Here is a 27,937-nt window from a genome sequence, read left to right on the forward strand (position 1 = left end):
GAGGCTGCGGCTGTGGGCACGGGGCTCCCACTTGAAATTCCGAGTGAGGTTCCTGGAGCCCTTGCTCGGCATCAGCGCTGCTGGACGCCTCTCTCGAATTCCCTGAGCTCACTCCTGTTTGTCTTGGTCTTGAGGACTTGGGTCTGGGGACACGTGGCAGCCATCGGGCTGAGGAGGCCCAGGTGATGCCCACTGCCGTCCTCCATCAGCGGCCCACCCTTGGTTGGCCTCATGCGAATGAGGACGGACAGGCCAGCAGATGCCTCCTTCTCCCCCTGAGCCGGGTGGGGGCTGGAGAGCTCTGGAGAGGCCCTGAAGAGTAGAGCCTTCTTCCTGGGCCTGGCGCCCAGGCTGCATGCCATGGACACCCCCATTGTCCTCCTGTAGGAGTTTCTCGCTTCGGTTTCCCTGGGCCTTGTTCCCCTGCTGTCGCTTGGGCTCCTCCTTTCCCTCCTTTTCCTCCTGCAGCTGAGGGTCGGAGAACACGGGTTCAGGTCACTGGGAAGCGCCTCAGGCAGTGTCTCTGCCCTCCCCCCACACCCACGGACCCACACCTGCCCTCCCTGCAGCCCTGTGGCCTCAGGACCTTGTGGGGTTCTTGGTTCCACTTGCGGTTTGGGGCCTCTCTCCCTGGCTGTTCCTCTGCCCGGGGGGGGACCCTGGACAAGGTCCCCAGGAGGTAGCTCTCAGGTCGAGCACTGGCCTCCACCTCGTGACTGTGCCCAGGCACTGCACCGGGGGGGCCGCAGGCACCTCTAAATCTGGGACCCGGAGTGCAAGGGTGTCATGTGACCAGGGGCCTCCACTGGGTCTCTGGTGCTCGGGTTCCCGCCCCCTGGCTCCCCCCAACAGTGACCGCACTCCAGGGGGGTGAGACCACCCGTTCACGCCTCACGTGCCAGGCCCTCACCTGGAACCCGGGCCCGCTTGGGTCCCTTCACGTGCACAACCTGCCCCACGTCACTTTCCCAGGGGGTCGCCCCGACCACCAGGTCCCTCTCAGCCTTTAGGACCACTGACGGGATCATCCCTGTCTCTTTTCTCTGTCTCCCTGTAGAGAGGGAGTGTGGGTGTGCGTGTGTGTGTGCCCGGTGCGCCCCGGCACAGAGCCAGGAAGCGCTCAGCAACCGTCTGCTGATGAAGGGATGTGTTTAGGGTTGTGGGTCCTGGGAATGTGCTGGTCTGGACGCACCTGTTCTCTGTCCAGACCCTGGGGAAACTGCCGGTGGCCCACCGGTCAGATCCAAGGGTGCTCAGGTGCTCATAAGCAGGGCAGGGCTGGAACCTGCCACTCCCCATCCCAGGGACACCCCTAGCCCAGGGTTTGCTAGAGCATCTGTCAGGGGCAGCTGTGACTGAGAGCTGCTCTGACCTGCCTCCCTGTGCAACGCAGCCCCCTTCCACTCTGCTGTGGCTGTGCCTGGGCTAGTGGCTGGCCGACCAGCTGTCTCCCTGGCTGTAGGGAGGGGGTGTCCCTTTCTTCTAACCCCCTTGGGACCTGTCGTCCCCCTCATGGAGGCATGGCAGCTACCTGGCCATCCCTGGTTCCTTTCCCCACGCTTCTTACCCTGATGGCTATCCAGCTCCCGCACCGAGAGGCCCTTTCTCCCAGGGAGCCCCTTCCTCAGCAACGCCCCAGCCCAGCTCCAGGCCAGGTGGCAATGGGAGGGTTTTGGTGAACCCAGGCCCCGGAGCGAGGCATCAGCTCCTTGGCTCCTGGGGGCCACTGCTCAGCTGGCAGAGTACCGTCTCCAAGGCTGACCGCAGATGGGGGGGCTTGGGGGCTCCTGGGCTCTCAGGTCAGGCCCCTCCTCCCCACGCTGGCCCCATGGAGGGCTGGGCTGAGGGCCCTGTGCTATCTTGCCCAGGACCTGAGCCCCTCCCTGCTCAGCGGCCGGAGCCATCCTGCTTTCGGGGAATGGAGATGCGGCCACAGGTGCGGGGACTGGGCCCAGCAGATCCTCCTGAAGGGGCTGGTCTTCTCCCATGCGGTCTCCTGCACCCGTCACTCCAGTTCTACTGGTGTCCTGTGGTGGCTGCCACTGCGCCCGTGGGACAGCCCTCCAGCACCCCGAGTTTGCTCACGGGGAGCCGGTTTTATCACGTCGAAAGAACGTTGGGCAACGAACCTGCTGTCTTTTTTTTTTTAAAGGTTTTATTTATTTATTTGACAGAGAGGCAGGCAGAGAGAGAGGGGGAGCAGGCTCCCCGCAGAGCAGAGAGTCTGATGCGGGGCTCGATCCCAGGACCCCGGGATCGTGACCTGAGCCGAAGGCAGAGGTTTCACCCACGGAGCCACCCCGGCGCCCCGCGAACCTGCTGTCTTGATAACGCGCTGCGGCAGGGGGTCTGAAGCTGATGCCGCAGCGAGGCCTGGGGCCCAGCTTTGCCTGTCCCCTCGCGGCCCAGTGGGGCCGGCGCCAAACTGCACCTGTTTCCAAACCCTCTCCCAGGAACAAGCAGGGGAAGAAAGGAGGACCATGTGTGTTCCCTAAGGCGGCCAGTCTCCCCTGGGACTCCACGAGCCGCTGTGGCCTCGGGGAGCCCTCCTGTGCAGCCGGGAGCCGGAGACCCGCAGGTTCGGGCGCGCGGGTTCTCGCGGCCCCGTAGGCTCCCACGGCCACTCTGCGCCGGCCCAGCTCCGCGGTGCTGTTCTGCGTCAGACTTTTCTCTCCGTCTGGAAGGTCAAAGCAAACATTTGGTTGGGCAGAGCAGATGGGAGCTTTTCCTCTGGGTCTGGCGGCAGAGCACAGGGTCAGGTCTGACTTCCAGGCTCCCGCTCGGCAAAGGGACCGGAGAGCAGGACACTTCCTGCGGGCCGGCGGGGACGCACCTGACCTCGGTCACTGGGGTAAGCTGAAGACGACCCTAACCTTCGACCTCCCGAGGGCATGTGGGGAAGGGGCGTCATGAGAGGGAGGCGACCTGGCTTTGCTCCGGAGTTGGGGACGGGAGCCCTGGGAGCCCTGTCTGGCCCGAGTCTGCAGGCCCCGAGTCTGAGGACACATCTCCACGTGTGGGGGCACAGAGCCCAGAGAGGGCAGAGCGGTCTGCCGGCCACGCCGGAGTGGGGACAGGACCTGGTTTCTGCAGGCGGGAGGCCCGCCCCACCTGGAGAGCCGTGGGCACAGCGGGGGTGGGGACCGGGTCTAGGCGGGGGCCAGGTAGGGCGGTTAGTGGAGGCGGCCGCTGAGGAAGGTGCTGTCCCCGGGGAGGGTGCCCCTAGAGCTGGCCCTCCCCTCGGGGGCACAGCCCAGCTTCCGACGAGGCCGGTGTGTTTCCCCCTTGCTGATGCGTGGGAAGGGGCAGACCCAGCGCGGGGCCGTGGGCGCTGGGGCTCGCAGGGGCGCGGACCCCACAGGCCCTTGGGTGGGCTGCGAGGGGCGGAGCAGCGGCGCCGGGAGCTGCTGATGTGCCCGGCTCGGCCCGGCACCGGACTGGCAGGTTTTCCAGCCTTGTCCCCGGCTTTTCTAAGGTGGTGTTTGGACTCAACCCACGCCCAGACCTGAGCTGTCTGGCTGGGACAGAACCAGCTAGGGGCGCATCTGGGCTGCGCGGGGCCCCTGAAGAGGAAAGCCTTGAACACGCCGGTGCCCTTCTTGTCCCCTCCTTGGACTCGGGGCCGCACACACTCATGGCACCTCCGTGGGGCTAGAGATATCCTTGAACCTCGGGAGTGAATCCTGGGAGAGGACACCCCGAGAGGAAGGACTAGAGAGAGACCCCTCAGCCTCAGGCCTCTGCTGTTCCCCAGGACCATGGTTGGGGACTCCGGGCTGTGACCACACGGTGCCCTCTCTGTTCCTGTGGCTGTGGCTGGCAAGGACATCTGGCCTTCTGAGTGACCCCAATGACCTTGGCCTAGCTAGCCAGGCTATGGGCAGCACGTTTTCCACCAACCACCAGGGAACCAAGGGCCCAGGATCCCCCATTTGCAGAAACTTGAGGCCTTGCCTGGTGGCGGCCGGACAGGAAATGTCTGACACCGGGCTGGAGGGCAGCCTCCTGCCGCGGCCTTGACCCAGGAGAGGAAGTGAATGCTGGGGTGCGCCTGTCTGAGCCATGGTGGGGGGCAGGCCCCAGAGCCTGCCGTGCAGACAGGAGGCCCTCCCTCCGGCAGGGCTCTCTGTGTCTGGGGCTCAGCTCGGCGTGGAGCGAAGTGCCCGGCACGGTCTCGGATCCTGGTCCGTCAGAGGCTCTTGCCCGGCAGGGGGGCTTCCCTTCCATCCCCAGGTCAGAGCCCTTTGAAGCAAGGATCCTTCTGGGGCAGCTGGAGCAGGGCCGAGTCCCGGGACGGACGCAGGACCCAGGGCTGAGTCACGGCAGAGGAGCCTGTCGTGGGCGGGGCTGAGCAGAGCTCGGTCCTCTCTCCCTCCCTCCGCAAACGCGTCTGCTGCTGGCCAGCTGGTTGCGCTGGGGCTGGACACACAGATGCCCCGGATGCTGCCCACCTGGTGGGGCCCAGCCAGGTGAGCCTGTGAGCCGGGAGGCAGGTGCTGGGCGCTGCTGGGGAGGATGTGAGATGCCCGTGGGGGCCTCACGCAGAGACTGATCTGGAAGCAAAGAGGGGAAGGGTGCCCAGCCCAGGGAAGGGAGGCTTGGCAGAGCCGTGACACGGGATGGAGCGCTTGGCATGGCCGGAGCCCGGGCAGTGAAGGGGCAGGGGAGGAGACAGTTGCTGGAGCCGGCGGGGTCCCACCACAGCCAGGAGACGCCCGTGGCTGTCCAGACACTGTCCAGAGAGGAGATGGCAGGGCTGAGGTCTTCTGGTCCAGCCTTAATGGGGAAGCAGGAGGGGGACCGCCTGTTCTTCCGGGAGCGGCCAGGACGCAGCTCAGAAGAGAGAGGTCAAAGGGAATGGGGAGTGAGAGGCATGGGATGGTGTTGGCTCACTCTGGTTCTCCAGATCAGGTGGGGAGGGGAGGGGAATGACAGCCCAGGTCCCAAGCTGCGACGCGGGAGCTCGCTTGGCTGTATTTGAAGAAAACACACAAAGCTCCAGAGGGTGGCACGTCCTCCCTGACTGGCCACCCCGAGGCTGCCCGCCACCCCTGAGTTCTCACGTGGGCTGCCTCCGCTCTCTCTTTCCCAGGCCGTCTCAGTTAGTCTTCGTTGAACTACGATACACAGAACACCAAACTTGCCACTTGAAGTGTGCGTTTTCGTGGGGTTAGTGTTTTCACAGTGCTCTAATTCCAGAAGATTGTCGCCATCCCGTCCTGGTAAGAAAGCCCGTCCCTGCTGGCTGCCGTCCCCTGTCCCCCTCGGCCCCCGGCCCGCAGCCACCGCTAACCTGCTGTGGGCTCCATGCGTTGGGCTGTTCCGCAGACCAAGGAAGGGGAAGCGGCCACGCTGTGTCTTTGCGTCCGACCCCTCCGCCTGCGGCTTCCCGGGCCTCAGCCGTGCGGCGCACGGACAGCACGCAGTTCCTCGGAGGCCACTCTCCATTGTGCGGTTTGACCCCTTCCTCCACCGTTGGACAGCCGGGGTGGTCCCACTCTTTGGCCGTTGTGGGGAATGTTCCATCTTATGTTGTAAGTAACGTTACAGGTGACGCATTTTTGGGCCCAGGAGGCTGTGTCCCAGCAGAAGCATCTGTGTCCTCGACTCCCACTGACCACAGACCCACCCGGGGGCTTCGTAGCTGCCTCTGGCCGGGCCCTGCCTGCCGACCTGACTCTGAACTTCCCTCAGTGCCCGGGAAGGAGGGGCCCCCCCGACCTGTGCCGGGGCCAACTCGCTCGTTTAAACTGTGGGCAACATATGGGATAGAACAACCACCACAAAACCCCAGATGCCTGGGGTCGAACAAAGCGTCCTGTTACCTTGCTTGGCCAAAGCCCTGCCCTTGACCTCCGAGAGGCAGCATCTGCCCTTTCCAGCTGAGCCCCCGAGTCTAGGGTTCTGTCCGAGGGCCACGTGTATGGTAAGGGAGAGCTAGGGTTGCGGGAGCCTTACGACTTCTGTTCTTCCCCCGATCCAGCCCTAACTCGGACGCTTGATAGCCATGGGCTAGGAAACGGTGCGGCCACAAAGGGACAGGACAGCCAGCTGCTGGGCGGGACCACCCCGACGAGGCAGCGCCCTGCCTCTCGCGTCCCAGCCCTCCACATTTTGGCCTCACGGGTTGGGAGCAAAGGCTGGCTTTCCAGACTCTGTCCCCACTAACACACGTGGGTAGGGGGCCCCCAGGTTACCCAAGAACCCGGGCGTGGTCGTGTCTACACTCGGCTCTCCCTCCTGGGCTCAGGGTACACAAGGGCTGATGGACTTAGATGCATTCAGGACTGGGGAGTCCCAGAGCCGGGTCTGGCCGGAAGGGCAGGCAAGAGGCCCTCAGTGTCCCTGCGTGGGCCTGGGGAGCTGAGGGGCCGCAGCCACCCAGACTCCAGCCAGCAGCCTGATGACCACCTTCCAGCCGCTTCCTGCCTTCTTGCCTCCCTCCCTCCCTCCCTCCCTCTGCTTTCCTTTCCAGCCCAGCAACGGCCCAGGATGCCCAGGGCCTGTGGGAGGGAAGAACTTGCCTGTGACTGCCCCAAAGGCAGCTGCCCGCGCCCCCCTCTCCGCTCCCTACTCCTCTCCTGACCCTCCTTTTCCTCTCGCCTCCCTCTCCCCTCCCTGCTCCACCCCCTTCCCCTCTCCCTACCGCCTCCCATTTCCAGGGGCTTTGACAATCAGTCGCTGTCAGATGGTGAGGGGACTGTGAGGGGACCAGGAACAGGAGCAGAGGGCCTGCTGTGTGACCGCCGGGAGGAGGTGGTCCCCTGTCGGGAGCCGAGCAGCCCACAGAGAAGTGAGCCTCGTGGTCCCTGGGAAGCTTCCGGAGTGCCAGGGCAGGGCACAGAGTTGCGAAGAGGAAGCCCGGGTGGGACAGGAAAGCAGCGCCCTCTCTGGGGTCCCTGAGGTCTGGGGGGCCTGAACCGAGCGGGGTGCAGGCCAGGGGGTCGCTCAGGCAGGCATGCCTGTCCCGGGCCATTGATGCGCTATGAGAGCAAAGTTGCCCGTGTCACTGACAGGGCCCCAAGGACAACTGAGCACTGCCCAGAGGGTCCCTGACTACGGATGGGGGGCAATGAGCAGCCTTGACCCTTGACCTGTGACAGGGGAGGTGTGGGAGTGTCCCGGAGGGCATGGATGGGGAGGGTCACCTTCCCTGGAGACGTGTGCAAGCATCTTGCTCCCCCCACCACACCCCGCCCGTGGCCGTGCTGTGTGGACCCCAACGCCTCCCTAGCTCCCCCTCCCCTGTCCAGACCCTCCTCCTGGACACCCAGCGACTTGCCCCGAGTCAGGGTGCAGTGGGCCTCCTCCTTCTTCCCTCCTTCCTCCTTCCTCCCTTTCTCCCTCCTGCCTTCCTCCCTCCCTCTCTCCCTCCCTTGCCAATGGAAACCCTATCTGAGCCCCATTAGCGGCTGCCCACGGAAGAAGGAACCAAAGCCTGGAGGCCAGAGGCTTCTGCCTCCCCAGCCCACACTTCTCCTCCCCAGGCCACCCTTGCTTCAAGGACTGGGTGCTGGTGAGGACTGGGCGTCCATCTGATTGCGGGAGAGTGGCAGGGTGAGCAGGGAGGGGTGAGCCCCTCAGAGGATGAGTTGTGAAAATCTAATTCCTAGGGCGCCTGAGCGGCTCAGCTGATTATGGGGCTGGGGTCATGGTCTCAGGGTCCAGGGATGGAGCTCCGAGCCCAGGAGCGCCCCCCCCCAGCCCAGTGGGCCCTGAGGTCCCCAGCACTGCGGCCGGCTCCGGGAGTCTGGCTTCTCCCCGTCCCTCTCCCCGTCCCTCTCCCTATGCCCCCGCTTGGGTGCTTGCTCTGTCTCTCTCAAATAAAAAAAAATGTATATTTTTAAAAGATTTTATTTATTTATTTGACAGACAGAGATCACAAGTAGGCAGAGAGGCAGGCAGAGAGAGGGGGGGAAGCAGGCTCCCTGCCCTGAGATCATGACCTGAGCAGAAGGCAGAGGCTTTAACCCACCGAGCCACGCAGGCGCCCTCAAATTTAAAAAAAAAAAAAAAAACCTTAAAAAAAATAAAGAAAAGAAAATCTTTATCCTCCAAAAATGGACAATGCTGGACGCGTGCGTCCCTCGAAGTCCCATCATTTCAGGCAGGATTCCATCAGCCGGGCATGTGGCCTTGTCCCACAGGGCTCTGTCCTCACAGGGCAGACCCCTCTCTCCACGCCCTTTGGGGGACGCGGCCGGGCTGTGTTCCAGAGCGGTCACGGCAGAACGTCACCAGCTCCGCCCGCTTCCAGAGCCGCGTGGGCCCTGGGTTGGCTGGATTCCCAGCAATCACAGGACAGGGTCCGTGCCCTCGAGTCTCCTCAGCCGGGAGTGTGAATTCGTGAAGTGATCACAGCTGAGCCCGGAGCCCAGCCTTTGGGGACACACCCCTGGCTCAAGGGGGAGGAGGTCTCGGGGCAGCAGAGCCCGGAGGGACAGAGATGGCCCCTTGGGTTCTGAGTGGAACTGGGGAAGGAGCCGCGATGGAGTGTGGGGGGTTTCGGGAAACTGTGTCGGGAGCTGCAGCTCCCAGGCTGCTCTGTCCCCTTGGCCTGAGAGGGCGGGAGCCGGGGAGGTGACCTGAGCCTCCCGTGGCTGTTTGGGGAGGCACCCAGCATCTGGGACCCTCTCTTGGAGGGTGCAGCCGGCACGGCGGGCACAGAGGATGCCCCCCACCGCTGCCCCGGCCAGACCTGTTCCAGTGAAGCCAGCTGGGAGCCACGGAAGCACCGCCAGTCCTTCCCCTCACGTCTTCCAGCTGGAGGGCCCGGCCCAGCGGCCAGCAAGCCCTGGTGGGTCTGGCCAGTGTCGCTTTCAGACAGATTCAAGAGCCTCAGATCTGCAGACCCGGGAGTCCCAGCCCGAATCTGCTCTCAGAAGGGCTATGCCTCTTGCCCCCGTCCGCCCACCCCCATGCCACAGGAGGGGCCTTCCTCAATTTGCTTCCTTTTTTCGGTTTCCCACTATGTGGGCTTCATCGGAGATGCCTCTAGAAAGTATTGGGTACAAACTTCCTCCTGTCTGGGGACAGCACTGGGGGAGGGTCCCTCGCTGCCTGCCAGGCCTCCCCGAGGACAAGGACGAGGAGGAGGAGGAGGACGGTGCGGTGAGGAGCCAGCCGGCCCAGAGTCCGCACTCTTCAGGCGCTTGGGGCCCAGGACAGTATCTGAGTCACAGCGCTTGACCGCAGCAGGCGCTTCTCCTGGACGAGGGCCCGTCCTTACTACCCACTTGCAGGTACCGGTGAGGGGGGGGGCCTAGGGGGAGCCTGGGGAAGCCAGTGTGCTCCAAAGCCGCCGTCCTTGGGTGCTGGTGCCGCCTGGAAGGGGGGTGGCTTGGGGGACGGCCTGCAGCAGGGCTTGCCGGCAGGAAGGTGGACACTGTGGCCTTGTGCAAAGGCTCCAGCCCCACGCTGAGCTGGGCTGGGCTGGGGGATGCTTCCCCCCCATCACCACTGCATGGGTGCCTCCCTCCCAGCGACCAGATGGGGCAGGCGGGGACGGGGTCCCGTGGAAGCAGGGCGTGGGCCGACGGGCTCCTTCCTCCTGCACTTCCCGGAGCAGGTCGCCGGTGGTCCTCCCGACTCTCTGGCTCCCGCTCACCAGGAGGGATGGGGTCTCCCTTGGCGATGGCCTGGACAAGCGGCATCGCAGCCCACGGTGTGCCCGTGGCGCTGTCCGTCAAACCAGCTGCCACATGGGCGTGCGGGGCTGCAGCGGGCAGAGCTTCCGGACAGGGTCACCTTCGTTAGCCGCGGGCATGGGGGGGTCTCAGCCGCGAGTCCCGGGGAGACGGCGCTCGGTGCCCCTCCTCTGACATGGCGGGCAGCACTCCGATGGCCGAGCAGCACCTCAGTGCTCTGATCACGAGTCAGAGCAGCAGGAAGTGACTGCGGCTCGGCGCTGCGCGGGAGTTCTAGCGCGTTCCGGAGAGTGGGACGGTCTTCCCTGCAGCATGCCTTACGGAGGAGGACTGACTCGTCCGCTCGGGCTCCGGAACACAGCACCACAGTCCGGGGGCTCCGGCAACATGGCCACTGCCCACAGTCTGGAGACTGGCGCTCTGGGATCGGGGCGCCGTGCGCTCAGGGTCTGGGGCGGCCACCTGCTGGCTTGTGCACGGGGCCTGCCCCTGCGTCCTCACTGCTGGAGGGGCGAGGGCGCTCGCCCCATCCGTGGGGCTCCACCTCCTGCCCTCGTCACCTGCCAATACCATCACCTGGGGGTCGGGGCTTCCACACGTGAGTCTGGGGACGCGAACATCCAGTCCACAGCAGCGCCTCCCGACCAGTGACCACATGAGCCGCCGCTGGAGAGAAAGAAAGGACGGACGGTGTAGGCACCGTGTGCCCCAGGCCTTTCAAAGCCGATGTCTTGTGGACATCAAGGAAAACCCTCCAGAGGAGAACAGCAAGGCTGAGTCCTCAGAGTTTACTGAATTAGGGGTCCCATGACGTGTGTGTGTGTGTGTGTGTGTGTGTATGGCAGAGACCGAGGGGCAAGCAGGGGAGTGGGAGACGTCACGGTGGGAAGGGGGCTCAGTGCCCTGATGGAGAAGCCGGGACAGGAAGCTGCAGGAGGGGTGTCCTTGACTGGTAAAGGGAGCTGCTGCCTTTCTCCAGTGTGTCCTGAGCTGGAAGGGAGGGGAGGGGTGGGAAAACTCTCTGTCACGGACCATTTCCTGGCAGGTTTGGCAAGTAGTGCGGGTGGTCGGTGGCTGTCTGAGCTGGTGGCCGCAGACCGTGGACCGCGGTCCCATCTTCACAGGTCGTCTGCTGTCGTCCACGCGCCGGGTCAGTCTGTCTCCATCTCTTGCAGTCCGAGGGCGGTTTCCTTCTCCGGAGACGGGAGGCAGCTCCCCAGGGATGGATTTCCCGGCGGCTTCCATGGATCCTGGCCCTGGGGAGGAAGGCGCGGCGCTGGCCATCTCCCCTCTGCAGCCGGGCGAGAAGTTCCACCTGTTTGTGAGTTACAGCAGCGTGGACGCTGTGTGGACGCGCGGGCTCATCGGCCGGCTGGAGGCCGACCTCCCCGGGCTGCGGGTCTGCCTGCATGAGCGGGACTTCACCCCGGGCCGGAACGTGCTGGAGAACATGGCCGAGTGCATCCAGCAGAGCCAGAAAGTGCTGCTGGTGCTGAGCCAGGACTTTGTGCAGAGCCGCTGGTGCCTCCTGGAGGCCGACCTGTCTCTCTTCGGCTACTGCCTGGAGAGGAAGCCGGTCATCCCCGTCCTGCTGCGGCCCTGCCGGGTCCCGCTGCACCTCAGCCACCTGACCTACCTGGAGGCCACGGACGGCCGCTTCCTCCGCAAGCTGGGACAGCTGCTGTGCGGCGCCGGCCGCCGCCTGGAGCGCGCCCTGCCCGCCGGGCGCCCGGCCCCCGCCCTCTACAGCGGGAAGACCCTGCTGAGCCTGAGCTGCATCAACAGGGACAGCCTGCCCTCGTGGAAGGTGGGGTCCTTCAGCACCCTGGTCGTCCCTGACCCCCTGAAGGAGGTGCTGGAGGACCCCGAGGTCTACAAGCACGCCCTGGGCATCCTGAACGGCGTGCGGTCCCCCAGGTCCTGCCTCCGCTACATGGGCTGCAGGGTCCCGCTGGGCATCCTCCTGCTCGTCCTCTCCATGGTGGCGTGCACCCTCCCCCTGATCCTGGGGCTGCAGCGAATCCCGCCGGCCGAGCGCTTCTACGTGGTGGCCGCCACGGGCTTTTTCTGCCCGCTGCTCGTCGTCCTGGGCGTGAACGCCCTGTGCTGGTTCCGGAGGTTCTCTCGGGAGAAGATGCGGGAGCTGGCGCTGCGGGTGGGCGAGGCCAACGTGCTGCTGGCGCCGCACTCGCTGCTGATGGGCTGCGACACCGTGAACAAGCTCTACTTCGTGTACGTGCTGCTGGACGACTGCCGCCGGGTCTTCCTGCAGGCCCCCGAAGGCGAGGCCCTGTTCCGGGAGGCCCTCCTGCGCTTCTCGTCCGGCTACGCCTGCTGCCTGGCCCACGCGCACTTCCCCGCCTGGGAGGACACCCAGGGAGCTCCGGGCCACCTGGAGCTGGGTCTCTGCTTCTGCCAGTTTGTGTCTCTGCGGCTGAGGAGACCCCGGGGCCTCGGGGCTGACCCCGTGTGACCGCAGGAGGCCTCCGGGGCGTGGCTGCCCCTGTGGACACGGCCTCCCCGAGGCCCAGGAGGCACACACAGGACCCCACATCTGGTCAGGACACTGGCCCGAGGGCCCCATGGGCTGCTCTGAAGGCAGAGTGACCGGTCAGCCCGGCCGGCCCGACCGTTTGGGAAGGGGCTCTTAGACTAGACGACCCGAGGGCGGGCTAGGGGGCGGGTCCCCTGAGGGTCTAGCCAGCTCCCCGGGAAGAGCTCGTCCCTGCCCTGCCTCTGTCGACACGGCGGGTGAGCGTCCCAGGGGGACCAGGGCCGACGCACCGGCGCCCTGTGACCCTCTCCCCGAGCAGCTGTTACAGACACCTGCCCCTCCTCCCGGGACTCGTGCAGACGCTGGCGGTGTGGGGACACCAGGCCGAGCGCAACGGCAGCGGGTCACAGACACATGCCTGTGCTCATGCCATCGACGCTGGGAGCTTGCGGGGGGCCTGCCGCAGCCCCACCGTGGCTGGGAACGAGAAGACCAGAGTGTGTCCTCAGCATGGACACCCGGTCAGACCCGGGTCTCTGCTCCCTCCCTGCCTCAGCCTGTCCCCAGCCTGGCTTTCCCAGAGGAGGTGGCTGAAGCCGGCTGCGCTCTCCAACCTCGTCCCCTCACCCAGAAGGCTGGGAGCGCAGGCGTCACTCCCCACCCTGGACGCTCGTGAGAACAGAGTGCGGTCTGCAGACAAAAACATGAAACCTGTGAGCTGGTTTTGGTTGTGGGGTCGGAACAGGGGACACCACGGTGCGGCCCCTTCTGCTCTGTGCCCTGGGTGAGGGTGAGACCCTCACACTCCATGCCCATGTGAGGGTCCGCTGGGCTCCACGAGGTCCCTCGGCTCCAGCAGAGAGCTAGGGCCGGACTTTGGAAATGGGGGTGGCCTGGGCACTGCCGGAGCCTTGGCTCCTCTGTCTCTAAATGTGCAGGGCGTGTCCCACTAGATTTGAAGTCAGTGCCGGGCCCATGTCCCCGGCCCACCTTGGTGCCTCAGGCCCGTGGCCAGGTGCCGCTCCGGTGAGTATTTGGCTCAGGCTGGTTTGCTGACTCGCAAGCGTGGGCCCCAGACCACAGCCTCAGGACAGCATGTCCCTCACTGACCCCTGAGCAGCCCTTATGGTCAACCATGCGCCTGCCTCCAGGGATCCTCTTCTCATGTGCCCCACTCCACCTCACGGATCTTACCAAAACCCTGCTTTGTGGTTTGAGCTGACCAGTCCGGTCCTAGCTCAGGAGCCCCAGAGCACATCACCCAGAGACCCTGGGAGCTGTGATCCTGCCTCGTCCGCGCAGGCCGTGACCACACTGTGTTGACATGGCCTCTCTGGGCAGGCGTGCCCCACCCCCAGGGCCCGCCAGCAACAGACTTCTCTATTTCAACTTCTCTCATGGAAGCACAGCCGATCCTGTGGTCTGTTGCTGGACCAAAAGTCCCCACCCAGCAGCCCGGACACACTTAACACGTGTTAATGGAACACAGAGGCTGGACTGTTCTCGTCTTTCCTGGGCCCAGGAAAGCACAGGGAGGAGACTGGCCAGAGGCAGCTGGCTGAGGGACAGAGAAGGGAGGGGCTCTGGGCAAGGGGACAGTGTGAGGAAAGGCACAAGGTAGGACCCCAGGTCACAAGAGTAGCTGCCCAGTAGAGCATGGCCCCAGGGCTCACTGGGTGAGCTTTGGGTGCCAGAAATTTCCTGGGGGCAGTGCTTGGCACCAGGATCCACTCCAAGGGGCGCCAGCACCTGGAATCTGAGATGTCCAAGGCAGGGTGCCTGGTCTGGCCCCAGGCCGAGAGAGAGCCTCCCAGGAGCCATAGGACCCTCCAGCCCCCACAGTGGTGGCGTGGGGTGCGGACACAACGGCCCCATCCGTACCCACTCGAGGCCAGGACCCAACCCCCAGAGGGCACACACGGCCCTCACAGGCCCACTCCAGGCTGTGCCAGCTGCTGCTCTGTCTGGGGACGGTCCCTGGGGGCTTGCGAGCCAAGGCCTAGCTGCGGGCGGGGCACCCACAGGCACACACAGGCCCGTCCTCGGGCAAACCGCGCGGCGATGGCGATCCCCACCCTACCGCGCTGCGCTGTGTGGCCCAGAGACAGCGGACAGACGAAAAAGAGAGGACAACGAAGTACTGTCCCTTCAAAAGCCATGATTTGTAAGGCCATGAACTAACACACTTGTGCGCACAATAAAGAGAAAATGCCTAAATGAACCGTTTTCTAGGACTGTTGGTCTTTTACTCTGGCTGGGGGACATCCAAGCGGCTTTCAGATCGTGTGGGCTCAGGAAGGCCAAGGAGGCTGAGCCTGTGGGGCCCTTGGCCTCCGGCCCAGAGTCGTCCTCCGGTTCCCCAGGAGGCGTCCGGTCCGCTCTGCTGGGATCTTGCGCGGACGGCCCTGCTGCCCTGCGAGAGGCGGGGGGCGTCCACTCCGAACACTCGTCGTCAGATCGGGGGCGCCTGGAGGCTCCGCTGGTGAACAGTCTGCCTTGGGTTCAGGTCAGGAACGGAGGCCCTGGTCAGGCTCCGCTCAGCGGGGAGTCGGCTTCTCCCTCTGCCCCTCCCCCTGCTCATGCCCGCGCTCTCCTGAATCCATCAGTACAAGCTTTAAAAAAATGCATCAGGTCTAACTCTGGCCAGTTCAAGGAGCGCAGCACCCCAGGACCCCTGCCACCTTCTGCTTGCCTCCCCCACTGCCCACCCAGGGAAAGGGTCTCCTGCAGAGAACATGCCTGTGGGCCTGCCATTGGGTTTGACTTTGTCCTGCTCCTCTGTCTCAAGTCAATGTGATTCTTGCTCAAGCTAGAAGGGCCTTTGGGGGGAAGAAATTCTTGCTCCCCAGCCCTGGTTTAAATTTATAGGTGTACATCATAACAGTTTGTAACGTAAAAAAATTTTAAGTCAGCAAGATCGCTCCTGGGAATTTGCCCTGAAGGTAAATCTCCGCAAAATTATTCACCGCACACGCCAGCAGAGCCCAGGCAGGGGAACGGGGTAGGGGACCGTCCTGCCAGGGCAGGAACCAGGAGAGGAGAGCTCTCACACCCAGCGCCGGGGAATTTCAGTGCCTGTAAGTGACCGCGTGGCAATAAAAAATGTTCTTGGGGCGCCTGAGTGGCTCAGTGGGTTAAAACCTCTGCCTTCGGCTCAGGTCATGATCCCAGGGTCCTGGGATCCAGCCCTGCGTCTGGGGGGGAGTCTCTGCTCAGCAGGAAGCCTGCTTCCCCCCCCCCCCACCCTGCTGCCTCTCTGCCTGCTTGTGATCTCTGTCAAATAAATAAATAAAATCTTGGAGAAAAATAAAAATAAAAATAAAAAATGTTCTTGGCCCTTGTCCCCTTGCCCTTGGCAGGGCTCCTAAAACTAGGGATTTCCTGAGAGACCGTTTGTGACTCCGAGCCACGCCTGAATTTATGCGAATGACGCAGTTGGGGCAGTGTGGCTTTCAGCCCCACCGAGGACCTGCGGGACTGAGGGGCGAACGTGGCTCATAGGCTTTGGCACAGGGAGACGGGGCTTCCGTGAGCAGGTGCGGGGAGGGTCGTGCTCCTGTGCTCACACCTGGTGCCTCTCCCAGCGCTGTGTACTTTATAACAAACTAGAACTGGGTAAGTGCTTTCCGGAGTTCCCTAAGTCATGCTACTGAGTCATCAAATCGCAAGACAAGACGTGATCCTCCCTTGGTCGTCCAGTGGGGCAGAAATGGGGGTGGCCGGAAGACCCGATGCTTGTGCGGCGCTGGAGTCAGGCCGGCTCCCGAGACCAAGGCCTCCACTTGTGGGGTCTGGGCTAGTTCTGGGGAGTTGACGGCTTAGGACTGAGCTGCAGGACACCCGGCTTGTGTCGGAGAATTGATTGTCTTTGGTGTGGGGGAAAAATCCTTACAGTGAAAAAATGTCAAACGGGACAAATAAAACGGGAACCTGATTTCCCTCAGGGGCGGGAGGGAGCCGGTCACTGGTCGGAATCCTGTTAATGGTAGGATAAAATCAATAAAATGGGGAGGGACCCAGAAACAGAGTGCAAGCGGGAGAGTGAGTCCGCTCGGTGTCCGCGGGACAGCCCAGCCCCAGGGACGCGAGGAGCACCGCGGTTCAACTATAGTTTTGCCCTCAAACTGGAGACAGACTCCAGAGCGGCCCCGACGCTAGTCTTGCGCGTGTGAGACTCACGCTATGGCTTACCAGTTCTGAAAAGGACGCCCGTGTATTCTAACCCGAAGCAAACGAATACACTGAGAACAGGTTTCTCTGTGTTGGAGGGGGCAGTTATCAGGAAGGGCGGAGGGACTGAGAATGAACCTGAGGTTTTGGGATTGGGCTTCGAGGCGTCACTACACGTGCACACAGTCTGCGGGTATTGTCTGGGCGTGTTGTACGGACTCGGGATTGCGTCCGTGCGTGCACAGACGCTCGCACACCCATGCACGTGTGTCTGTGTGCACACAGATACACGGAGAGGAGGGAAACGTCGTCGTGTGTGCCTGACTGTGAGCATCATATACCACATAGATCACACCAGCCCGACGCACAGAGGGGGCCGGAGGAATGCCGGCGACCGGCTCCCAGATCCCGGTAGCACAAGTCAAGCCTGGAGCATTTTTGGGCCAGAAAGACAGGAAGTGCCCAGAGACTGACTTCCCTGAGCCAGATACGAAACAACGTGAACACAAAAAACAAATACTGACAATGGGTTTGGCCGATCGAATAAGATGGGAATCGGGAGTCACTGACGTACAAAAATGAAAGGGGGAAGGGAGAGCTTTTCTTTACGGTAAACGAATAGAATGTCAACTAGCTAAGAGCAGAAGAAATGCTGTGTTCAGACAATCACCACTTGGAAAATGCAGAATTACTGGTTCAGACAAGAGTTGTCAGTGGGCACTAAACGAGGGCGGGGTTGGTGAGGACCAAGATATTTACAGCGTCTCAGAGTATCTTCCCACGAAATGTGTATTAATTTCCAAAGGGCAAATGGTAAGGTCACGAGGCTCATCAAAGCCACCTTAGCCGAGTGACTAAGTCAACCGCAGGGGTGGACGAGCAGACCTCACGTGGCTCCTGATGTGACCCCCGTCCGACCCTGAGGGGGACACGGCATCACTCTGGGGGGTGCAGCCTCTGGCTGCTCGCGACGGCACGCCTCACGCATGTAAGCTGAGGCCAGTCTACAGATTACCTGGCCTGCGTGCTTCCAGCCCTGGCGTCACGACAGGCAGACTGAGCTGCCCCAGGGGAGAAACCAGTAAGGAGGATGTGGCCGGCTCTTGGACCGCATCCCAGGCCAGATTTTTTTTTTTTTTTCGCTATGAAGGACATTGTTGAGACAGTTGGGAAAATATTACTAAGGTACGTAAATTAAATAAAAGTACTGTATCAAAGTTAAGTTCCTGATTTTGACCATGGCACGAAGTGACGTAAGAACACGCCCTTCCCGGGAAACCCACGCTGAGTTATTTGAGAGTTAAGAGGCGACTTCCTCTCCAAGGCTCAGAGGCACTACAGCCAGATGACAGTCTGAGCTGGTGCCTGCTAGAGGAAGACGGGGACAGGGGACAGATGACAGGTCATGATCGGCAGGTGAGTGGATGGATGGATGGAGGGCTGGCCGGACAGACAGGAACCCAGTGATGATGGACACGGTACTTGCAGCCCAGCCCTGACCTGTCCACCCCATGCCCCCCACCTAGCCTCCAGTGTGTCCGTGGCTTCTCAGAACACCTTGAACACCCGTCTCGCTTCCTGGTCACTGCCCCTGTTCCAAAGCTGCTCAGACCCCTCACCTTGCCTCCTTGGTCTGGAAGCCGGATGGTCCCACATTGTCTGAGTGCCCGGCCCTGTGTCCCCCCACAGGACAGCACTAGGGCCAAGGGGGACCTCCTCCAGGACTCTGACCCACGTCACCCAACACTAGGTGGCCCCCGTTGAAAAGCCTCTTTCCTGTTTCTTTTGCATGAGCTCCCAAGGCTGTCATCCCTTAGTGCTGGGGCCTGAGCTCCCCTCTCACCAGGTAGGGGGGCCTAGGATCAAAGCCCTCAGAGGAGGACAGTGACCTCTGGCGTAGGTCATGGCTATGGTCACGCCTAGCCAGGCGGGAGCAGGCCTGGGCTTCACAGGGCCGGAGCAGGGGGGGGAGGTGGCTCGTGCTGGGGGCCGGCTCAAGAGACTCTTGCCAACTCCGACACCCTCGGACCTCCCACCTCCTCTCTAGCTCCAAGGGAATGGGAGATGGGGTGCTCTGGGAGCAGGTAGCCCTCTCAGGTCCCAGGCATGGGCTCACATCCCCTCTTCCATGGCCCAGGGCCCGTGGATCCACACATCCTCTCCTTTCTTCAGTGACTCTGCTGTGGGCGAGGCGGTTGGGTGGGGTCAGGAGCCACACGTGGGTGCTTGCCCAGAATAGCGGAATTCAGCCGCTCCTGTCAAGTGGGGTTGGGGGGGCGGTCCAGGTGCAGCAGGAGGAGGGCTGGGCGGAGTCAGGGCTGGAGGTCAGGCCCCAGAGGGTTCCCGGAACAGCTCATTTCTTCGCAGCCGAGCAACGGACCGGACGAAGCGCTGTCCGCGCTGGGTCTCCGCGCCCAGGCCAGCCCGGCCCCTGCACCGCCGCTCTTGGGGATCCTTCAGGGGTCCCTCTGGGCGAGACACAACGCCCGCGCTCACTCCCGCGGGGGTCGGGGCGGCCGCAGAGAGGCCCGCGGATCAGAGGATGCTCAGGAGAAACACAGACCAGGCGGAAGTGCATCTTTACTTAGAGAAAAGCGGTAGAGCTAGGAGCTCGGGCTGGGGCAGGGCGTCAGCGAGGAGTCCCGGGAGCAGGGGCACGACCACAGCGCGGGAGAGCGTCGGCGAGGGCGGTCGCAGGTGCCGGCGGCCGCTGCCAAGACAGAGGAGAGGCGGGGGGAGAGCAGGTGCTGGAGGCAGAAGTGCAGGCCGAGCCCCGTGCCCGCTGCCCAGTCCGGGACCCCCCATCAGTCCCTGCCAGCCCCCAGCACACCTACCCGGGCTGCAGGCCCCGAGGCCGTCACTGGGGGGCCGGGGGCGGGGCGCTGCCGGCCGCCTTCGCCTTCCCCGATGCCTCTTTCTCTCCCTGCGCGGAGACCTTGCTGGGGGGCTCGGTGGCCGCCCGTGCCCCTGCCCCCGAGGCCACTGCCGCCGCCGCCCCCGCCGCGCCCGCCTGGGTGGGCGCCTTGGGCCCTTCCTTGACGGCGCGGTAGGTCTCCCCCCAGGCCGAGGGCGTCTCGGTGCCGTGCTTGCGGCTCAGCGGGTAGGCCCCGATGGCCGCCAGGATGCTGCGGTGGCGCTCGGGGTCCATCTCCGTGTAGTACATCTCCAGGGTGAGCGGGGTGCAGATCTTGTGCTGCGGGACGGGGGTGGGTCAGGGCGGCCGAGGGGGTCGGCCCTGGAGGGGGGGCAGGCAGCCCACCTCCCCTGCTTTGGCGGGGACACTCCGCGGGTCGGCGGCGCAGCGCAGGGGGCCCTGGATTGCCCCACTCCCCAGGCGGCCCCGCTGCTCGCCAGGCCTTACCCGAAGCAGGAAGCCATCGGGGCAGGTGAACTGGTCATACCAGATGGCCTTGTACATGATCAGGACACAGCCCAGGAGCGCCATGGCAAAGGCGATCATCCGCGCCGTGGGCAGCTGCAGGGGCGGGTGAGAAGGACAAGGGGTGGTGGAGGGGGCTGTGAAGCCTGCGAGGGCCAGGGCAACCGTCAGGGCCTCACTGGCCCCTGGGGGTGGGCATGTCTAGCTCCAAGCAGGGGAGGGAAGGAGACGAGCAGCTTTACTGATGAAAAGCAAGCGGCTTTAGAAACGGTATGCCACAAATAACAAAACCATCGTTCGTGAGAAAGAAGCATTAGCCAGGTATGCGGCAGAAGGGACCCTCCGTACTGCACACTGAACCCGAGTCCCTAAGGCAGAGACACGTGAGCCCCTGGGAGAAACGGGCCCGCAGGCACAGGGGCGGCCCAGACTGGCTCTGAAGGCAGCTGTTTACCGTTTACAGCAGGACGAAGGCTTCTGACTGGGCTGAGAGCAAGCGAGTGAGAAAGGGACCCCCAGCCGACCTGGCTGGCACGTGGGCTCCATGCCTGCAGCTGCTCGCTCCCTGTCTCCCCTGCCCCTGCTCCCCTGGAAGTGACCACTGGACGGGGTGGGGGGGAGTTACCCTGCGCCCTTCCTCTGGGTGGTTACAGGCCAGCTTCTGGGCCTCCAGGTCAGGGAACTTCTTTGGCTGGTCCGGGGCGGAGAGCTGATACTCCGTCTGTGTCTTGACAACCACCTGCAGGAGGAGATGACCCAGAAAGACCCTAACTGGGAGGACTAGGGGGGGTCCGGGGGCCGCTGTCCAGCAGTGGTGTGGGTGCTGCCTGGCCGCCAGGACTGTCCAGTGGGCTAGGCTCCCCTGGTTACAAGCCAAGGCCAGGGGAAGAGGGATGCTGGCTGCCTGCTGGGCCGTGGCAGCCTCGGGGCCCAGCCAGGCCACAGATGGAGCCCCTCCGTCTGCTGGTTGCCTTCAGCTCTCCCTGCTAGGAGCTGCCCCTGGAGCTTCCACAGCTTGGCTCCTTCCTCCAGGAAGTACACCCCCCCTCTGGCTCCCAGACTCTTGTGGCCCCTACCACGATGCAGCCGGGCAAGTCCAGTCCTGTGCTGTGTGGGTGCTCCTGAGGGGCAAACAGTGGGCCCACCTGTCTGCGGAGAACAGGGTCCAGACACCCGCGAAGCCTGCCCAGAGCCCTGGAGAACTGCCCTCGGCCAATGGGCGGGGCGCACCTGTCAATGCCTGAGGTCCCCACCCCGTGGTCCCCAGCCGAAAGTTGACTGATGGTGGCGGCCTGCCCTCCTGCTGGGACCACTCCTGGTGATGGTCACACTCCAGAGCGCAGGTAGGGCGAGGCAGGGCCACTCCAGAGCTGGGCCCGCTTCCTCCAGATTCCTCCGAAAGCTGCGCTCTCAGTCATGGCCCAAAGAGCCTGCCTCGGGCCCGCAGGGAACGGTGGGCATTTTCCTTGCTGAGACCCTGCTGGGTGGCACCGTGAGTTGGGCACTGTCTGCAGAGGGCACGTGAGTCCTGATGATCGCCTGCAGCCAGTCCCCCACAGCGCACAGGTGACTCTGGGTGACCGGCTGGAGAGCCGACCAGTTCGCGCGGGGAGCCTGTGGCCAACTAGGGTTTTGGCCCAGCCCAGCCCTTCCTCTGCTTGCTCTCCCGCGTGCTGGGGGGAGACCACATCTAAACAGCCCTTAGCCCACGGCCCTCTATTCCCGGGGCAGGCTTGGAACGGCCCTTTGTGCCAGCCGAGGCCCTCACCTGGTCAGGGAAGGGCGGCTGGAGCTGGCTCACGTCCAGGGGGCTGATCAGAGGCACGCTGTCCGTGGTAGCTCCGTCCTGGTCCCCGGGGTCTTTGCCCGGCTTGCCAGAGAAGCTGCAACCCAGCTTCACCATGGTGAGTGGCGGTCCTTGTCCTGTCTGGAGGTAGACACACGTCACTGCCCACTCAGCATCTAGTAGATGTCCATGCGAGCTTGTGAGGCCGGCGCCAGGGGACACTTAAAGGTAGGATGCCCGAAGAACTTGTATTCTCTTGATAAGTTTCTGTGTTATCATGCCAGAGCAGGGAGGCCACGCACAGACAGGCCCCTCTCCCAGGCCAAATTGGGCCTCTGTCCCTTCCCGCTTTCTGGTCTCTCCATGGGCCCCAGCGCTGGGCACCGGGTGGTGTCTCTGGCCGGTGAATGCCCAGACACTCAGCACTGACCCAGTCCGCCGGGCCCGCAGGCTGTAGCGCACATCCTGAGAGCAGCTACCTTGCTCAACGACAGTGAGCCCAGGGAGCCTGGGGGCTCAGTCGGTTAACGATCCGACTCTCGATTTCAGCGCAGGTCATGATCTCAGGGTCGCGGGATCGAGACCCGCATCTGTTCCCTGCTTAGTGGGGAGCCTGCTTGAGATTCTCTCTCTCCCTGCCCCTCCCCCACCTCTCTTTCTCTTAAATAAATAAGATCTTTTAAAAAAGTCATTTGATTAATTTCAATAATATCTGGAAAAGTATTTGACAAGATCCAACATCCATTTATTATTTTAAGAGTCTATCAGCGCTCTAGGGGCTTCTCGATCTGATTGATGAAGGCCACAGACAGCATCCCTGCGCCAACCCTCACTGCACCTGAACAGTGAAAGCTCTGCCTTCAAGGTGAGGAAGGAGATAAAAAGGCCTTTTATTATCAGTTCTATCAGCCACGGTGCTGCAAGTCTGAGCCAAGCTGTGGGGAGGAAAAGCGGAAGCGATAAGGCCTGGGTATCGGGATGCTCTCACTGCTCCCGGATCGGACGTCGCGTGTGTAGAAAATCCACGTGTCTGCGGACCCATGACCAAGACTGGAGGGAGAGTCCAGCAGGGTCCATCCAAGGCTTTTAGGAGTCATTATATTTCTATGTAGCGGTGACAAAAAATTAGAAAATAAGTTTTTGAAAGACTCCATTTAAACAGTATTGGAAATGTCGAACGCTCAGGAGCAGACTTCAAGAAATGGGGGAATTCCACTTGGAAAATCATGCAAGACCTCAGGGAAAACATCACTAAGAGAAAAGGAGACGCAACTTCCTTAAGAAGTGGGGAACAAAACGGTCATGGATTTTGGAAGGTTCCAAATTTAAACATGTCCTTTCCCCCCAAACTGTATCTGTAGGATGAATAAATGCCAGTGGACAGCCCAGCAGAATTTTGTGTGTGAACTCGCCACACATCGTAATTCTGGGGACAAGAGCACGTGTGACTTCTTGTCAAAGAGCAGGAGGGGGACTCATCTGCAGGCGTCCAGCTCACACGGCTGAGTGGTGCTGATGTTGGTGCACAAAGCCCCATGTGACACACACATGCACGGACCACAGACTTGGGACAGAGTTGTTGTGCAAAGCAGGGGCATGGCCACCTGCTGATAAACAGATGTCCACACGGAAGACAGGGCACCTAAGCCCTGCCTCCCAGCACACACAGAAATCTACTCCAGGTGGGTACACCTCAGTTGGGAAGGCATCTTGAAAATAACACAGGAGAATATTTTCCTGGTCTGGGGGAGGGAAAGAGTTCCTCAATATGAGAATTAAGTATCAACCATGAAAGGACTACATTAAAATTAAGAACTCCCACTTATCAAAACATAGCCTTCAAAGAATGGAAACGGAAAGCAAGAGTGGAGAAGATATTTGGACCGTGTCGTGGCAAGGGACCTGAGACTCGTCTACCAGAAATGCTCAGGTCCTAACCCCCACTACTTGTGAGCGTAACCTTACTAGGAAACGGGGACTTTGCTGATGAGATCAAGTGAAGATGACGTCATACTGGATTCCAGGGGCCATAACCCAATGACTGGTGTCCTTACAGAAGGGGGAAATTTGGACACACACAGGGAGGTGGGCATGTCCAGAAGGAGGCAGGGGTTGGAGGGAAGCATTCACAAGCGAAGGGATGCCTGGGGTTTCCAGAGCTGGGAGAGGCAGGAAAGATCCTTCCCTAGAGCCTCAAAGGGAGCACAGCCCTTCCCAGCTCCTGGGTTCCAGCTTCTTGTCTCCAGCGCCTATCAAAGAAGAAATGTCCGTTGTTTTAAGCCACCCACTTGTGCTCATGCATTATAGCCCCCCAAGGAAGCCGGGACAGGCGGATGTCTGTCTAAAGTGTGTGAAGAACGGCTCGAGCTGATAAAGAGAAAGAAAGAGAAACCTAATTGGAAAATGGATGGAGAAGGGTTTCAAATGTCCATGAATACTAAAAATCTGCCCCCCTCATTAGTCTGTGAGGGGATGAATTAGAACCGGCTTAAGGAGATACACCAAAGCCCATCCAAGCCCAGGAGAGCTCAAGGAGCAAAAGATGCCACACAGGCAGTGTGGACCCACACAATCCACACGTGTCCAACTGTGACCAGCCCTCACTCCAGGCGGACACCCAGCAAGGAGACGGGGCACGCGTGGACGTGGAGAGCTGCGCTGTTCCCAGAAGTGCTCACCACCACACAACATCCAGAGGAATGCAAGTAAACGGATGGGGGCATTCCTACCCAGTGAAGGGTCACAGCCCCAAAGCCCACCAGATGAGGCTAACAGAAGCCAGGCACAGAGGCAGGTTCAAGAACAAGCTATCTCTAACCATAACCTTTAGGAACCAATCACGGGCAATTAGGGACATGCACTCTGGGGTCCAGAGGAATCCATTGCTTCTGAGTCTGGAGAGTCTGGGGGGGGGTCTCGGAGGAGGGAGCAGCTTCAGGGAGAGGTGGTGATTTCTAGTCTTCACTTGGACAGGGGATGACTGGGGAGCACTTACCTTCAATCATCAACTGCACGTCTGTTTTACGTCATCTTCTGAACAGTCATTGTATTTCACAACAAAAAGTGTCCCAAATGATTGAAACCAACAGCCAAAGGGCAGCAGGTTGGTGGCCGAGGCCCAGCTACCGCATACCCTCCCCCAGGATTTGGACCCTCACGTTCGCCTGAACATAGAAGCTGCGCCCCTTGGCCACGGTGGCCTGGTCGTCCCTCGACTATCTTCCTTGTGAGGACTCAAGGGCAGAGCCCCAGGGGCTGTGCTCGCCTCGCTGGCCACTGCCTGCACCCGTCCTACAAAGACTGCTGTGCCTCTGAAGCCCGGACTTCTGCCCCAAACCCTCTCCCTGTAGCGCCCCCCCCCCCAGCACAGGTGCCCACCAGGCCCACAGGTGACCCAGCCTCTCACAAGCCAGACGCCGGGACAAGCAGGGCGGGACTACGGGGGGGGGGGCCCTCCCACCCAGAACGGAGAGGTGCCCGGATGGAGAGTGTGCACACTGCAGGGAGGTCAGGGCTGTGGAGGCCGGGGCGGGGGGGGGGGGGGCGGGTAGCAGCAGCCGCACTGTGGGCCTGCGAGACGCAGCCGGCTGGGCAAGAGGGGGCACCCCCTCGTGGGCTTTCCGCCAGGGAGGGATGTCCCTTTAGGGCCTGAGCTGGGGCCCTTCCTTGGATTTACGCGCCAGGCCCTGGGCCCTTACAGGTCAGCAAAGCGCCCCCAACGCCACTCCCTGGCTGGAGACTTTCCCTAAGGAAAGGGGGGCTTGGCAGGGAGCGGCCTGGGGCGGACTCGCAGACGCCTCTGCCCCTGCCCCGGGTTATTCTTCACGCGGACCACGCGACAAGGTGCCCTCTCTGTGAGGCAGACACGGACACGGAGCCGTCGGAGGAAAAAGGCTCGGAAGCGCCCGCGAGGTGCCTGGGAGGTGGGGGCTGCAGGGAGGGGCGGCAAGTGCGCAGGGCTGGGGCGCAGCTCCGCGGGGGGCGGGGGGGGCGGTTCCAGTGCGAGGGGGCCGGGCCGTCTGGCGGCAGGGCTCCCGCGGCTCACAAGTCCAGCCATTCGCAGGGGAGAGGTGGAGGGACAGAGCGCGGGACCGCCCCGCCGCCCCGCCAGTCTCGGGTTGGCCGCCCCGCCCGCAGGAAGGCTGCGCCCGGGTCTGCCCGGTGCCCCCCGCAAGAGGCCTCCTCCTACCAGGAGCTCCGCCTCTGGGGTCCCCTACGAGCCAAACCTAAGCTCCAGCTCCTCCGACAAGGCATGACGTCTAGGCTACGTCATCGCGGGTTCCCATGGAAACGGAGCCGGGATGACGCATCTTCACGAAGGAAAGGAGCCATTTGGGGCCTTCTGGACTCTCCGCGTCCGGTTCCAGGCCTCGTGCCCCAAGCAGAATGCTGGGGAAGGGGCTGGGCTGCGTGTGCGACCCCCTCCCCGAATTCGTCCCCGTTGCTGAGTCATGGGGGCCTCCGGGAGGCTGGCTGGGCTCCTTCGCAGACACACAACTCCGTGGACTAGGGGTTCGCCCCGACTCCTCCCGCTGCCCCCCACGCCCCCGGCCGCCCTGCGCTGTAACAGTGTCTTCTCCAGCGGCTCAGCGGCTCCCGCCCGCCGTGGACTCGTGGGTGGGGGCGGCGCACGCTCCTCTCCGACGTTTGGGGCGGGGGCACCGGACAGGTGGGAAGGCTGTGCGCACCGACCGACGCACGCGTGGAGAGGCGGGACGAGGGCCCTTAGCTGCGCGCGCTCGGAAACCCCGCGGCAGATCGGCGGGTCGCGGACTCGCGTTCACCGCCCCCCTCGTCTGCTGCGTCACGCAGAAGGGCGCGCGCCCGTGCGCAGGGGCGCGGGCTTGTTTGGGCTGGGCACGAGCGTCCCGCGCCTGTCGGGAGCGTGCATGTCACTGCGGAGCGGCGCACTGCGTGCTTTGCCGAAAGCCAGCGGAGCACACGCCTCCGCCCCCGCGCCCCCACACGCCCCTCCCCCGCCCCAGCCGCAGCCCTGGGGCCGGTCCTGGGTTCGGCTTTTGGTTCGAGGGTAGGTGACTGCGAGCGCGCCCAGGGAGGAGGGCTCCTGCGAGGAGAAGCGCAGGGCCGCCCCCAGCTTTGGCTTCCCGCACACCAGCCACCTGTGGCCCCGCGTCCAGGGGCTGCGGCAGGTGGTTCCGGAGAAATGTCCCTCTGCCTGCCTCCTGCCGCCACTCGGCCGCCCCCGCCACGGCCACCCCGCAGTCGGTGCCAGCAGAGCTTCTCCGTGATCTGGTTCCTTCGCCGCCTTCTGCCTCCGCGCCCCGCCACCCACCCCCCGCCACTCCCCCCTGCCCCCGCTCTCTCCCACCCTCAGCCAGAGCTGAACGGATTCTGGAACCGGCACCCCCTCCCCACCTCGGGGACGCCCACCTCCCAGTGGCTCTCTCAGACCATGGCGGGCGCGCCGATGTTCAGCAGTCCGACCCCCCTCCCCAAGCTGCCCCACGGTGCGGAGATGCGGGCAGCCGTCGGGTCTGTGCAAGGCTGGATACCTACGGTTCTTCGGGAAGGTCCAGGCAGTGGCTCACCCCGCGGAGGGCCCCCGATCGTCCAGGAGGCCTGGGGACAGCTTCCCCGCTCCGGTCAGCCGAGACCCCACGGGAGGACCCCAGCTCGACCTGGCCGCCATTGGGTCAGCCGCAGTGCCCCCCATCCCTGCACACGCATCTCGCACACGCACCGCACACGCACCTGTACACGTACCTCACACACCCGTGCACACTCCCCTGCACACACTCGGCCCCCCTTGCCCCCGCTCCACAAGGAGAAAGGTGGAAATGGCTCACAGGCGGCTCCAACGGGCAGCTGCTGCGCGATGCGGTGGCAGGACGAGGATGCGGAGGAAGGATGCGGTTCCAGACGCTTCGCAGCCGGGGCGGGGCGGGGGAGGGGCCGAGCCGAGACCGAGGCTGCCGTTGCCTGGGAGACGCGGGCGGAGGGACGGGGGCATTTGCGTCTGCAGCCACCGCTGCCCGCCCACCGCGCCCCCGCACTGCAGCCGTGCGGGGTGGGGGGGCATGGCCTACCACGCACACATCACACACTCACACCACCTCACGGCAGGGGAGCGCACACCCTGGCCAGCTGAGCTTGGGCGGCTCCTCCGTCTGGAGGTACCCAGGCTGCCCCCACCCCCCCTCCCCCGACCTTGGTCAGGCGCTCAGACTTTCCTTCTGGCTCGCTTTGGTTTGGCCTTCACACCGGAGAGGAAGGCCTCCTCCTCATGTTTCAGCGCCTGAAGCCCCTGGGCCGTCAGCTTTCCCAGGGCAAGCCTGTCCTTGGGCACCGTTGTGCCCGAGCCCCTGTGCCCCCTTAGAGAGGGCGCCCGGTAGGCATTTGTCCCGCGATGGAGCGCGGCGCTCCGCCTGGCCGGGGTCAGGCTCCCCATCCCCGGCTCCCAGCCGGTGGAAGACAGCATGTTGTCAGCGACGGCCCTTCTG

At 63.2% G+C, this 27,937-nt stretch overlaps 2 protein-coding genes across 7 annotated transcripts; one reads left to right on the top strand and one right to left on the bottom strand.

Annotated features, from left to right (window-relative positions):
- Positions 1-8,000: 8,000 nt before the first annotated feature.
- LOC123955154 lies at positions 8,001-14,347 on the top strand. 4 transcript variants are annotated; one of them, XM_046026840.1, is made up of 2 exons: positions 8,001-9,248; positions 10,772-14,347. In XM_046026840.1, exon 2 carries the CDS (start codon positions 10,870-10,872, stop codon positions 12,118-12,120), a length of 1,251 nt encoding a protein of 416 aa, XP_045882796.1. In that variant the 5' UTR covers positions 8,001-9,248; positions 10,772-10,869; the 3' UTR covers positions 12,121-14,347. The 4 variants fall into 4 exon arrangements, with proteins under 4 accessions (XP_045882796.1, XP_045882799.1, XP_045882797.1 ...); XM_046026843.1 differs by having other exon boundaries at positions 10,823-14,347; XM_046026841.1 differs by having other exon boundaries at positions 8,001-9,242.
- Positions 14,348-18,873: 4,526 nt separating this feature from the next.
- On the bottom strand, positions 18,874-27,385 carry CALY (calcyon neuron specific vesicular protein). Of its 3 annotated transcripts, none has more exons than XM_046026848.1 (6): positions 27,284-27,385; positions 21,459-21,617; positions 20,316-20,429; positions 19,673-19,786; positions 19,146-19,504; positions 18,874-19,058 (listed from the first exon to the last, which is right to left on the bottom strand). In XM_046026848.1, the coding sequence occupies exons 2-5, from the start codon at positions 21,591-21,593 to the stop codon at positions 19,169-19,171; spliced, it is 699 nt and encodes a 232-aa protein (XP_045882804.1). In that variant the 5' UTR covers positions 21,594-21,617; positions 27,284-27,385; the 3' UTR covers positions 18,874-19,058; positions 19,146-19,168. The 3 variants fall into 3 exon arrangements, with proteins under 3 accessions (XP_045882804.1, XP_045882802.1, XP_045882803.1); XM_046026846.1 differs by having other exon boundaries at positions 18,874-19,021; positions 27,284-27,384; XM_046026847.1 differs by having other exon boundaries at positions 18,874-19,021; positions 27,201-27,303.
- Positions 27,386-27,937: the final 552 nt, after the last annotated feature.

Source organism: Meles meles, chromosome 13, assembly GCF_922984935.1.
Source record: "Meles meles chromosome 13, mMelMel3.1 paternal haplotype, whole genome shotgun sequence".
Classification (NCBI taxonomy): Eukaryota; Metazoa; Chordata; class Mammalia; order Carnivora; family Mustelidae; genus Meles; species Meles meles.

Excerpts from the sequence above, each read along its gene's own strand:
- CALY (XM_046026848.1), bottom strand. The coding sequence starts at position 21,593 with ATGGTGAAGCTGGGTTGCAGCTTCTCTGGCAAGCCGGGCAAAGACCCC. Across the intron at positions 20,430-21,458 it reads AGCCGCCCTTCCCTGACCAG|GTGGTTGTCAAGACACAGAC; the intron begins GTGAGGGCCTCG and ends CTCCTCCTGCAG. Across the intron at positions 19,505-19,672 it reads CCGATGGCTTCCTGCTTCGG|CACAAGATCTGCACCCCGCT; the intron begins GTAAGGCCTGGC and ends CCCGTCCCGCAG.
- LOC123955154 (XM_046026840.1), top strand. The coding sequence starts at position 10,870 with ATGGATTTCCCGGCGGCTTCCATGGATCCTGGCCCTGGGGAGGAAGGC.